Source organism: Simochromis diagramma, unplaced genomic scaffold (genome assembly GCF_900408965.1).
Source record: "Simochromis diagramma unplaced genomic scaffold, fSimDia1.1 OVJJ01000421.1, whole genome shotgun sequence".
NCBI lineage: Eukaryota > Metazoa > Chordata > Actinopteri > Cichliformes > Cichlidae > Simochromis > Simochromis diagramma.
In genome coordinates, this window is record NW_024387250.1 from 11,229,230 (window position 1) to 11,241,722 (window position 12,493).

At 38.9% G+C, this 12,493-nt stretch overlaps 1 protein-coding gene across 7 annotated transcripts in view; it reads left to right on the plus strand.

Moving 5' to 3' along the window:
* Window positions 1-12,493, plus strand: part of cep170aa (centrosomal protein 170Aa) — a 40,079-nt gene that overhangs the window by 13,440 nt on the left and 14,146 nt on the right. For 6 of the 7 annotated variants that reach the window (XM_040001340.1, XM_040001346.1, XM_040001344.1 and 3 more), the window contains exons 4-10: window positions 456-545; window positions 2,751-2,829; window positions 3,316-3,374; window positions 3,473-3,698; window positions 5,477-5,614; window positions 8,889-9,062; window positions 9,389-9,703. In XM_040001340.1, coding sequence (XP_039857274.1) covers window positions 456-545; window positions 2,751-2,829; window positions 3,316-3,374; window positions 3,473-3,698; window positions 5,477-5,614; window positions 8,889-9,062; window positions 9,389-9,703 — 1,081 coding nt within the window. The other variant, XM_040001348.1, reaches the window with a different exon arrangement.

A 12,493-nucleotide genomic window follows, 5' to 3' on the forward strand; every position in this document is an offset into this window, starting at 1 on the left:
ACTGCTCCTCTTTGTCTACTTTGTGTGTGTGTGTCTGTGTCTGTGTGTGCGCAAAGTGTGTGTACAGCTGTGCACAAATGCAAATGATTACAAAGAGCCCCGACACAGACATTGAAATACCTGCTGATATGCTTAGAGTTGATATGATAGTAGATATCATATGCAGTAACCCTGATATTTACCTTCAGAGTTACATTCTTGACATTGTCATGGATTCTGATAATTCCACAAAGGCTTCGGTTCAGTGACGTACAGCATTCTAATCGTTTATGTAAGAAACAGTTACTGTCCTGATGTTTAGTGTGAATAACCTGTGAATCTGCGCTGGAGTGCAACAGCAAACATGAAGAGTAAAGCCAACAATCACACATTATTTTGAGGTCCAGATGTCAATAATCACATTAACAGCTGTTACCACTTGCTAATGTTTCGTGTTTGTTTCCTTTTGTTTGAAGTCGCGCAGTGTGGATAAGCAGCATGCTGTCATCAACTACGAGCCTGGGACTGATGAACACAAGGTTAAGGATCTGGGCAGTCTGAATGGGGTGAGTACAAACACCAAAATATGCTAAGGACAGAAGTAAGCATCAAGATAAAAAGACTAGAAGAGGATACAGAGTCAAAAAGCAAAGGGAAAAGGGGGAGAGGATGGATGACAGATGGGGGAGGAGTAAGATAATAAAAGGATAGAGAGAAATAGAGAGAGAGACCAATAGATACAAAGAAACAAAACATTCAATATAGTCAAGTTAAAAGTAGGAGAGATGGAGATGAGGTCAGAGATTTGTTTATTTCTGGAAGTCATTGGGAACTTCTTTTCTGCTGCTAATCAATCACCTTGTCAATCAAGATTCATATCAAGGCTTGGATCAATTTGAATCTAAACCCAATTATGCAAATTGCTGCTTAAGGGCAAACTCTGTGATGTGAACATGAATTAAGGAGTCAATTTGCCAATTAAACACATCTTTAGGACCTGTTTTCTTACCTTGATTGATTTAAATAACTCTCCCTAAAGGGTTTATGAGAAGACAATGGAAGAAAAAAGCTGTCAGTGTTTTCTAATGCTACTTGAAATACACATTGTAAACATGTGAGCTGGCAGAAAGAATGCTATTGTGGAAGATGAAATAAAGAGTAGATTATAAATTTTTCTTATTGCACGAAGTTTTGTGAATTTTTAATAAGTTTGTTGTAGATGCGTAATTTTTTTGGGTATAAGATAAAAGATGTGTGGAGAAAAGCATAATTATTTGCATATTTAGGGTAATGAATAGTGATACCCAAGTTGGAATAGATTAAATTGGTTCATACCAAAATTCGAGCAGTACATTCATCCCAAAATACCACATAACAAACACTATAATTGATGTTAGCATGATGCATGTGAGAATTATGGGGAACACATTTATATTCGTTTTTGTAATTCTTGGTTTCTCTGTCTCTTTGACTCAGTAAAACCTGGTTACACGCAGCTACCACATGGCGTTAGTCATGTGTAATGATTCGTACTCAGTCACAGCCCACCAGATTGGACACATATGCACAATGCCCCTCACATCCTCTCTAGCTCTCAGACAGGAAGCCAGAGTCAGAGCCGCTTCCTGCTGTGTCATTAACCGTCCAGCTTCTTTGACGGGATTTAGAGGAAGTTTTCTCCTGCTGAGTCAGTGGATATACTGAGGTTTGCCACGGTCTAAAAAGCTATGTTTGGACAGTGTCACCATTTGCTGTCTTTCTGAAGTCATTTCATAGCTGTGTTGTTGAAATATTTGGATTTCATCTCACTGGAGAGAAGACAGGAATGTTTTATTACAACAGCAGTGCAAGTGTGATAGATTTTCATTGGCTATCCAGTGAAACCTGATCTTTCCCAGAGCTGTACAGTAGAAAAAAGGGTGAAAGCGTTGTGTGGGGATATGAGAAGGAGAGAAATGGAAAGCAAAACTCCAAACAAAACAAAGAAATACAGGATTTCATTTGCTTTGGCATTTGATCCACGCTATCCAGACCAGTTGTAGTTCCTATATAAGAAGCCCTGTTGACTATATGAAAGTTTATTATTGGTGTTTAAATCTGTCGGATTGGTTTATCCTAGCTTCATAATCCTAAAACTGTAAACTGTTTAGGCTGTTTAGACTAGAGCTGTAATCTTAAGTTGATTATTTTATCACTAGAAAATTAATCTGTTGCTATTTTGCTAATCGGTTAATCATTTTATCCATCCATTAGTTTAACCTCTTAACAAGCTAGAGACATAGATGGCTGAGTGATGTATTTGTTTTTGCAAAAATGCTGAACATCATCTGTTTTTAGCTTACTTTATGAATCTGAAGCTTTGTCATGTCCTGTATTGAATGTTATTAACCTGAATATCTTTACATGTTGAAGTGTTGGTTAGACCAAGCAAGCTGTAAACTCTATATTTTGTATATTGTGCATTTTGCTGTTTATCGTACTGTTTATTTTAATCTCTGTGTGCAGCGCTTTGTGACTACCTGTCTATGAAAAGCGCTTAATAAATAAACTTTACTTACTGTCCCTGCTGTGAGCTTTTGTGATTTATAATGGCTGTATATTAAAAAAAAAACATTAAACATTAGAATGTTAATTGTTGATGAAAAGGAAATAAATATAAAGAAAGAAAGATGTCAACCATAGTACTTAAAGTACTAAAGCACATGTTTTATTTGGAATTTTACTGTGACCATTTCTTTAAATAACCGCCTTTCTGTACCCTCTCTCTGCAGACCTTTGTAAACGATGTCCGCATTCAGGAGCAGATGTACATCACTCTAAAGTTAGAGGACAAGCTGAGGTTTGGATATGATATCCTTCACTAATCTGTTCACCCCTCACACAACCAGCAATATGTTCACCATTTAGAGAACATGCTGAGGAAAAATTTTTTTTATTCTCACCAAGGTGCCAAACTTGTGTTGTGACCTATAAATATAGTTGAGTTCACAACTTGCAGTAGTGTATCAGTTCTTAAACAGTTTGTGTCATGCCCCATCACAGAAGCCAAAACAGCTCATGCCTGACACCCCATAACTTTTATCAATCTATAACAATACATAGGGAATTATGAATAATTTCTTTCAATAGATTAGCATTTTTAGATTATTATTATTTTATAATTAAAATAGGGAAAATATTAGAATCATTTAAATTAGTTTTACTTTGTATTTTTTTTAACCTGGTTGTGCAGGTCCTTACCTCCTTTGTGCTTCCACACCTGTGGGCTTGCATTAGTGTCTGTAATCATGTCATAGTTGTATGGTGACCCGTATTTCCTTAACCTTTCTGTTTCACATACCAACCTGTTTACGGTGGTGAGAGGAGAACTCACTGTGCCCGAGGAAGCTCTAAAGGTGAGGACCTTTGTCCTAACATGATCATGTTTCACAGTTGCATTGTACTACATATATGGCTATTCATTTTATGTGTCCATTTCTTCTTCTCCCTTTAGCATGAAAAGTTCACCATTGGCCTCCAACTCAGCAAGAAACCATCGACTAGTGAAACCGCTAGCACCACAGCCACAACCAAATCTCCCAGTAAGACCCCAACAAAGGCACATAGATCCCCCAGCCACACTAAATCAGGGGAGAGCAAAGTCACGGATGGGGTCACTTCCTCCAAAGAGTCATCTGCCAAACCTGTGGACACTCACAAAGCTGAGGAGAGGATAGGAGGTAAGAGACAAAACAGAAGTAAATGTGGAAAAGTAAATTAGTCTGCTGTTTCCTTAAATTTACAAATTTCTCTTATGAATAAAGATATCTTCAGTGGAATTTTAATTTTGTGGTGATCCAAAAGTAGCCCTGGGACTGAAATAACAACAAAAGCAATACAAATGTTTAGTAATGGTTTTATGCTGATATTAACAAGTAGAAAATGTATGTTCTGATATATAGTTCTGCAAATACTCTCTAAAACCTCTAGATGTAATACCACAGTTTCAAAAGCAGTTCACTGAATTTTTCACTTTCTACAACCCTGAGAGAGCAGGCTTTATATTCGCATTCAGGCTTCACATTCATGTCATCATTTAGTGCAGGGGTGGGGGAGCTCCAGGCATCAAGGGCCAGTGTCCTGCAGGTTTTAGGTGTGTCCTTGATCCAAAACAGCTGATCTAAACAGCTGAATTACCTCCTCAACATGTCTTGAAGTTGTCCAGAGGACTTGTAATGAAATAATCATTTGATTCAGGTGTGTTGACCCAGGGTGATATCTATCTAAAACCTGCAGGACAGCGGCCCTTGAGGCCTGGAGTTCCCCACCCCTGGTTTAGTGTTTGTGTCTTTTTGTTGTTGTTGTTGTTGTTGTTTTTTGTTGATGTTTTTTTCCCAAATAAGGAAACCTTTTTTAAAATAAGAATATTGTGTAATTTAAGTGTGGTAGGGTTAGGCCAGTAGGGGGTGGACATGGTCACAGGAAAAATTGCTGCCCGGCGCTGAGGATTATCATGAAGACGGCTTACATTTGAGGGTGTCCCTAATAAGTGACATCAGTGGGCATGTTGGGGTGCTAGCAGTGTTTCTGGTTAATCTCCAGATGTTAAAACAAGGCCATAGAGGGCTTGGGTTTACAGACAGCTTAAGCTGTAATAGGGTCAGATTGAATGAATAATGCAAACCAACATCCCAGCTCTGCTGTCTATAAAATGCAGTAAGATACACAGACACAGACATAAATTTGGACCTAAACAGGCAACGATATACACTCAACTTTGCATGTTGCCTGATCTTCCACTCAGTTTTTAAATAACACTCATGCTGTTTTTCATGAGGATGCAATCTCAGTGTTATTGCTTCAGTACCAGACCTCACCCACATATTATAATTTACAGTAAACATACGTTCAGTAGTTTTTATATAGATCAGCCCTACTCACTGTAAACAATTTGGCACTGAGGATCTATAATTATCTGGATATACTGTGTTTAAACTAACACATCGCAAGGTGAAGGGTACGAAAAGGGGGGGTAAAAGGCATAAGATGAGGAAAGAATGCAAAGAACTTGATGAGATGTCCTCTGATACAGCACTCAGTGATGTTTCCTCTCACTTCCTTACTCAGTTTAAGAGTTACCACTGGAGCATAGTACCTTTTCTTATAGTCTGATAGGAACAGGGAGGCAAATGGAAAGCTTGTCTTTCATATCCACCATTTATTTCTGAAAGAGAAAGAACCCAAAACATTGAATGTTCACATGCGTGTTCGACCAAGCTGGCTAAAGTTTTGAAAATAGGTCAGTGTTGCAAGACCCGACTAGGGGGAATTAAAGCACGAACACAGACATACGCAAGGAGCAGCTGGGTTAATTTTGGTGTAACGTGATTCAGTGAACTGTTTATCTAGATACGACCTGAGTATGTAAAGTCAGTAATAAACACTCGCCTTCACAGAGTAACACGTAGACTCACTGCAAGGCTTTGTTAAAATGTTTTTGTGTGAACATTTGCCCCAGGGGATATTACAGCACTGCCTCGTGGGACCCCCCTGTATGGCCAGCCGTCTTGGTGGGGGGATGGGGACGCAGATGATGAGAATTCTTTCAAACAGGAAAACAGGACATCCACAAAAAAGCATGACAGCTCCACCTCAGGTAGGAGGCTGTGAGATTTTGAATTATTTTACACTTTCAGAGATCAAACGCAAACATGTGCTTTCTTGGGTTTATACACAGCAAGCAGGTACAATGTACATGTACAATGACAGTGTTACATTTTCAAAACATAGTTGTAAGAATGCCAAATGATTTCCACATATTATAATAAAGTTTGTGTAGTTGTGATTGGTTTGTAAAAGGTGTTTTTACTGTTAGCACTTGGTAACTGCTTTACAAATAGACATGACGTAGAAGTTCAATTTCATACTCTATAATAGGATGCACTTTCAGTAATTTAAATGAAGCTTCTATTTGCTTTAGCTCAAGCAAAAAATTTAAAATAAAAGTGTTTTACTGTTTACAGTGTATAGTTACAATGTACTGTGAATGGAAACGTTGCTGTTAAATAGCTAACACATTAAAGATGCTATGTTAAGTTGAATCAGTAGCTTAAGTCATCCTAATGTCCTCCAGCTCCGTTTATTTGCTTTCTTTGTGTTGAAGGGGTGATGTCCAACTAGCCTGTGTTTTTGTATTTGTGACAGTCCAAGTGCACACAAAGGCCTTTTTCATAGCATGTATGCATGTATGTCTGTTTGCCTGCACTATGCGATTAGACAGTGACCATTGGACTGAGCAGGGAATAACGTTAACTAGAAGCCGATAGTCAGAGTAACAGGATTAGAGGAATAGTGGAACAGCTCAGTGATACAAAAAAATCAGTCCTGTGCCAGGCTGGTTTAGTGTGGACCAGAAGGAGTGGGGGGAGGTTAACCAAACACAAAAAAACACTGGAGCAGACTGAAGCATCCTCAAATCTCTCGTTACATCTGGATGGATAGTCTGGCAGCATCTTTGCCAGTCGGTAAAAGAAGACTGGTTTTTTTGGGGGGTTTTTTTGTTTGTTTGTTTTTTTTGTTTTACCTCTTTTAACAGTCAGTTATAGGTGCTTTCTGTTCTCTACGATTCTCATCACTCTGTGGATTTTAGTGTCGTATTTTTGTGGTGAAGTGAGATTAGAAAAGCTTGTCAGTTTGGAGTAAATCTGCAAAAGTGTGAAGGGTTGATTTGAAACCAAACGGGGGAAAAAAACGTTTCCAGAAGATCAGCCAAATGGGATTGGCTACTTCAGTTATGGAAGTGGGTGAGTAAAAAGCATTTACCCTCCCCAGCATCGGCTTTTAAAAGATGAATGTTGAAACGTTGGATTGTGAAGTGGCGTGCATATTTATCAGTATGTTATCAGTGGACATTTAATTTTAAGTGGTGTGGCTTTACCTCCATGTGTATTTCCCCTAATAGGTCATTTTATTCAGATATGACAGTTAGGAGGAAGTGAAAGCGAGAAAGAGAGGTTTGGGGATAGGAAGCGATTCTGTTTGGTTGTGTGCTTTGTAGCATGTATGTGTACTTCAGTTAAATTTAGTGTGTGTCTTTTTATGTTTGCCTCTGAATAGGCTGTGCTGTCAGAGTCCCCTACCCTCCCCTCCTCATGTATTGTTGCTCAAGCTGATTGGGTTACACCATTGCACCAGCTCCCCCCTTTCCTCCCAGCACACACACACACACACACACACACACACACACACACACACACACACACACACACACACACACACACAGAGTGTCCAAACAGACCACACTAAGTGTACACTGCAGCAATCATTAGCCAACCACGCTCTAATTCTTTTGTAAGTATCACTTTCTCATCCATACACTTTGAGTAATGGAGCTGGTAAAATGCTTTCAGTTTGGGTCAGCTTTGTATTTATCTAATATTTTACCTTGCACTTGATTGCCAGCAGCTCATTGAAGAGCTGTCCAGTCAGTGAAATCTCTTCAACTCTCAAGTCTGTGAAATGAGAAAGGGTTTGGTGTTGTACTGTTAGGCCAACAGAAATCCTGGAACACATTCAGCAGTTAGTTTGAACCTAGCGGTTAAATAAAATTATTATTGGAGTTCTTTACTTTGCAGAAGTGACTAATGTAAGTGATTCTCAGATGACTTATGTTCACACTAACTCACTCCTTACATGAGTGGGATAGAGGAAGTTTTCTGAGTTCATCAGAATTTTAAAGGAATAACTGTTGCTGTTTATATTGTTTTGTCTCTTTTTAAAACTGTTTGTTTTAACACCAGAAGGCCCTGAAAGGTAAGAGATCACAGAGAAGAAATGTGAACAGTGTAGTAGTACTGCTGTTTGAAAGTTGAACCATGTGTTCTGTCTTAGTTCAATGGTATTACAGTGTTCTCATAGTCATTGAATCTTAAGCATCACTGCACATATTTGATCTAAAGTACATCATATTTGCTCTCAGTCTTAATCTGTGTTGTAAATCTTTCCAAAACTGCTGAGCCGCTTACACTGGCAGCCACTGATAGTTTCAAAAAGATTAAAAAAAAAATCAACTAAACTGAGCTGAGGGAAGTAAAGTGAAGTGGAAAGTGCAGCTTTTAACTAAGAGATTGTACCTTTTGGAATGTCCTGTTTTCTGTCCTAAGTCATTAAGCAGCTCTGTGATATATTTAAAATAAATATTTTATTAGAAATGTGTTCACTGTTGCTCACTCTTGTATTGTGCAGACAGTTTCTGTTTCTTGTTTCTTTTTGTCAATTGCCATATGTTCCTACGTTTGCTCCCCAACATGAAGCAGATGGCCCTTCTAATTTCTGAAAGTATCATTTGTCATATTCAGATCTCACAGAGGGTCTGTTTGCTAATACGGACAAATGAGAAAAAAAGTCCCCCGAAATCAGGTTTTAAAGAGCTATGCCAGCACTACTTCTTTTTTTAGAGTGACAGAAAGTGAAAATGAGAAACAGAAAGTTGATGTGAAGAACAAACCCTGAGTGGATTGATCTGTGTCTTGAATGGCTTGATTTTCACTATTTTCGCTTTCATATCCTTTGAAAATTAAATCTAGTATTCATCTGTGTCGACTAAGTAATGTATTCCTGTGCTCCACATAGAAGCTGAGAATATGGAGTCTTTAGGCAACATACAAAATTTTTGGTACCGGAAGCTTTGTGTTTTTCTTTTAAAAAGGATGTGTGCAGCGCAAAAGCACATTAGCTGGAACAGTGTTGTGCTGTGTTCGCAAGCTGGTAACACAACACAACCCCAAAATAAAATCTCACAATCTAATTTTGGCTAAGATTTTCACAGGTTGGTTGGGTGGTTTTATTTTAATCCACTGATGTCAAATATTTATTGCCTACCCAAATTTGATCTATTTTCGAATGCATCTTTTGGTATTTTCTGAACTTAGAAAGCAAAGAGGCACATCGAGGGGAGAAAGCTAAAGAGGGTGGTCTTCATGCGCCCACTGCCCATGATTCCAGTTACTTTGAGATCCCCACCAAGGAGGGTCACATGGCCAGTAACGGCATCCATGAGATTCCTACCAAGGACACTGAGGGCACAGCCAGTCACATCACTACAGGTAAAGTGAAGTATATGTTTAATTCTTTTTGATATGTCTTGATAAAAGCAGGTGTATTTATGTTTTGTATTCTTCATGTTATTCATGTTGAACTTTTGAGAAATCTTTTATGGCACAAATAAGAGATCAATGTGTATCTAGTGCAGACAAAGTAGCAGTTATTCTGCTAGAGACACTGGCTTATTTGAGTACATTTTAGCAAATGTCCATGCACTACTGTATAATTACACAATCTGGTTATATGCATTTTTTCTTTTAGAAAAGTGCTTCAGTTAGCAAACTTTATATTTAGTACTGACTGACACAGTAGTATGTCTGCTCCACAGCTCAAGGTCACGCCTCCTTTACCATAGAGTTTGACAACACGTCTCCAGGGAAAGTCACCATTAAAGACCACGTGTCAAAGTTCACACCCGATCACCACAGATCTCGCTCCAAGAAGAGTGGAGCAGGAAGTGGAGGCGCAGGAGGAAGGGACTTGAGTACCCTACAGGCTGCTATGATGGCATCTGAGAGCAAAGTAGCTGATTGGCTAGCCCAGAATGACCCCACTCTTGTGCGCAGCGAGTCGACAGAGGATGACAGCAAGAGCAGCAAGAGCATCAAGAGCGATGTGCCAGTTCATCTGAAAAGACTGAAAGGTAGATTGCGTTTACTATTTGTATGTCTGTAGTTTGTGTGTTTTGTTGTGCCTCTTTTTGGTTTCCCTGATTATTTCTCCTTCCTCTAACAAAAGAATCCCATTTAGTCCCTGCAATAATCCTTATTTGTGAGTTATCAGTTAGTTCACCAGAAAAGTCATTCTAATTTCACTTTCTTAGTAGGAGTGGGGGGAAAAATCGATACTGTGTAGTATCGTGATATTTTGTTTGCTAATAATGTATCGATACAGGGACAGCAGAAATCGATATTTTGTTACAAACAATTTTTTCGTGGACTGGAACATGCTCTGACTTCAGAGCATGTTGATCAGCTTCTTTTTCTGAGCAAGAATCCTGACATTCCTTCACTGTCCAAATGTGTTTAACTTTTTTTTTGGCAGCAATAAACATGACAGTTTAATTATTTTAATTTAAGACATGTTTTATTTTAATTAAGTTTAAAACTTTTTTTATTTAATGTAAAATTATATTTTGTTTTAATTTACATTCAAATTCTTCAGTTGCTGAATGGGCTGCATATTTTTCATAAATTGCATAGTTCAGAATAGCTATAATTGTACCAGATGGTTGCATTCAGTTAAGTTGGACTAGACTGTAATACAAACCGTTCAGTTTGTCAACAATAAAACTGACTGAAATGAGAGAAAGACTGAGTGTGAGACTTTGATATTAGATAAAATCAATAGTGATAAAGTTTACCTTTATGTACAGAATTTGAATATCGCAAAATATTTTAAAAAATTGCAATAATATCGTATCGTGCGTTAAGTATTGTGATAATATCGTATCGTGAGTTGTATGGTGATTCCCACCTCTATTTCTTAGTGTATTAGTACAATATTTAACACACTGTCATTTGCCATACTATGTGAAGTTGGAGTTGATTCTTTGCCAGAGGTTGTTGGCAGTGGTAGCCAAGCAGGGGAGATTAGCAGCTAGCAGAGAATACCATGCCTACTCCTCTGCTGCTGTATAGCTCAGCCCCTTTTTCCTGTTTGCAGAAAACAGTACTCATACTCACATGCATGCATAGAATACATCCTGCCTTTTAAAGCCTGATTGCATGATCAGAAAAATGTTTTTCTTCTTTTGTATTATGTGTGGGATAAGGTTTGAAAATACTATTGCTGTAGATTTCTTGGTTCTCTGTGTTTCTTTGTCCCCATTACCTGCAAGCAGCCAGCTGCTGAGTTGGCTGCTGCTGCTATGGGTTTTTATGAGAATTGATTAAACCAAGCAAGGTTAAGCCTTGTGCTCTCTCCCTCTAAAGAGAGTTTAGGTTTGATGCTAGGCTAGGCCATGCACATGTCTTGAGTCAATTAAATGAAGGCCAATTTATGATAGTGCTGGCATGTGTAAGGGAAGGGACCAGCAGATGCGAGCTGATGAAAATGGAAATCTATTAGCAGAAGTGAAAGGGAGAGAAGGTAATTCATTAGATGGAGTTAGTACAACACACATGTTAATGGGCTGTCAGAATGGCTCAGCTATGGGACTATTATTTTAATAAGAGTTTTGGGTTGCTGGATGCTGCAGTCTTTTCAAAATGTGGCTGAAGAGCAAGGAGATAGAGGGTAAGTGGACAGCTGGATGAAAAGCTATCTGCAGACAGGTACAGAGGGAAGGTAGGAAGAAGCAGGATGAGAGAGCAGCATTTGCAGTAACTGCAGCCAAGGTGACTAAACAAAGAGAAGCAAGACAGAGAGACAGAGAGACTTGTGTACACTGCAGTAGAAGAGGAAAGGGAGGCAGCAAAGGAAGGGAGCATTTTTTTTTTTTTGAGTTAGTTGTTATAGTAACAGTGATGCAAATGATGGCAGGGAAGGCGAGCGTTCAGACATATATAGCAAGCACTAGTGCTGAACATCTGTCTGTGTGTCTGTGTGTCTGTGTGTGAAGGCTGCAGCGGCATGTGTGAGACATGCGTTTCAGTGCTGATGAGTGCGTGTGCGAAGCATGCGCTGCTTACATGTTCATTTGTGTTGCTGAAATTCGCCAGGTCTGCGTCTGCTGCATGTGTGTGCTGGAATCATGCTCTGCACTGATCTGCAGACAAGCAGTGCGGCATGTGTGAGAGGAGGCTTGTGAGATGTGCTCAGGGTGTGTCATAGAGGTGCTAGGCAGAGAGGGTAGCAGAGGTTCAGCAAGAAAATTGAGAAGAAGCAACTGAGGTTTTGATTTCTAACCATCAAGGTAAGTCTTTCTTTTCTCAAAGAAGGAAATAGTCTACATGATATATCTTTATACTGTTGGTTATTTAGAATATGAACTGCCATGTGTGTGCATGAAAATGTAAGTATTTTGTTGCACGCTTATCAGCATATTGCCAAATATGTGTGATTTGAGATGTTATTAAGAACACAAAATTCATTTTCTTATTAATGATGAGTGTTTCATGTGAAATGTAATTAATTTGCCCTAATAGTTAAAGCCTATCACATACTCAGGACTTTAAATTCAATTGTATGTGTTGTACTTGCAGTGTATCCTTACATACAGTACAATTCTGTGTATGTTTGAGGTTGTGTGTTTGCTTGCCTGCTTGTGTGAGTGTGTCTACATGTAAAGTAAGTACTTTCTTGTATCAAATGCTGAGCTTTGTATGTCTGTGTGTCTGTATACTTGTGTGTGTGCGTGTGCGGGCAGAGGCCAGCTCCACTGTGAGTCATAGTGGGGCGAGTGGGACAGAGCACTGGACTCTCACAGACATCTCTGTTCTCTTCTGGCCCTACCAAGGGCTCCTTTGTCTCGGACACACAGCATGAAAGA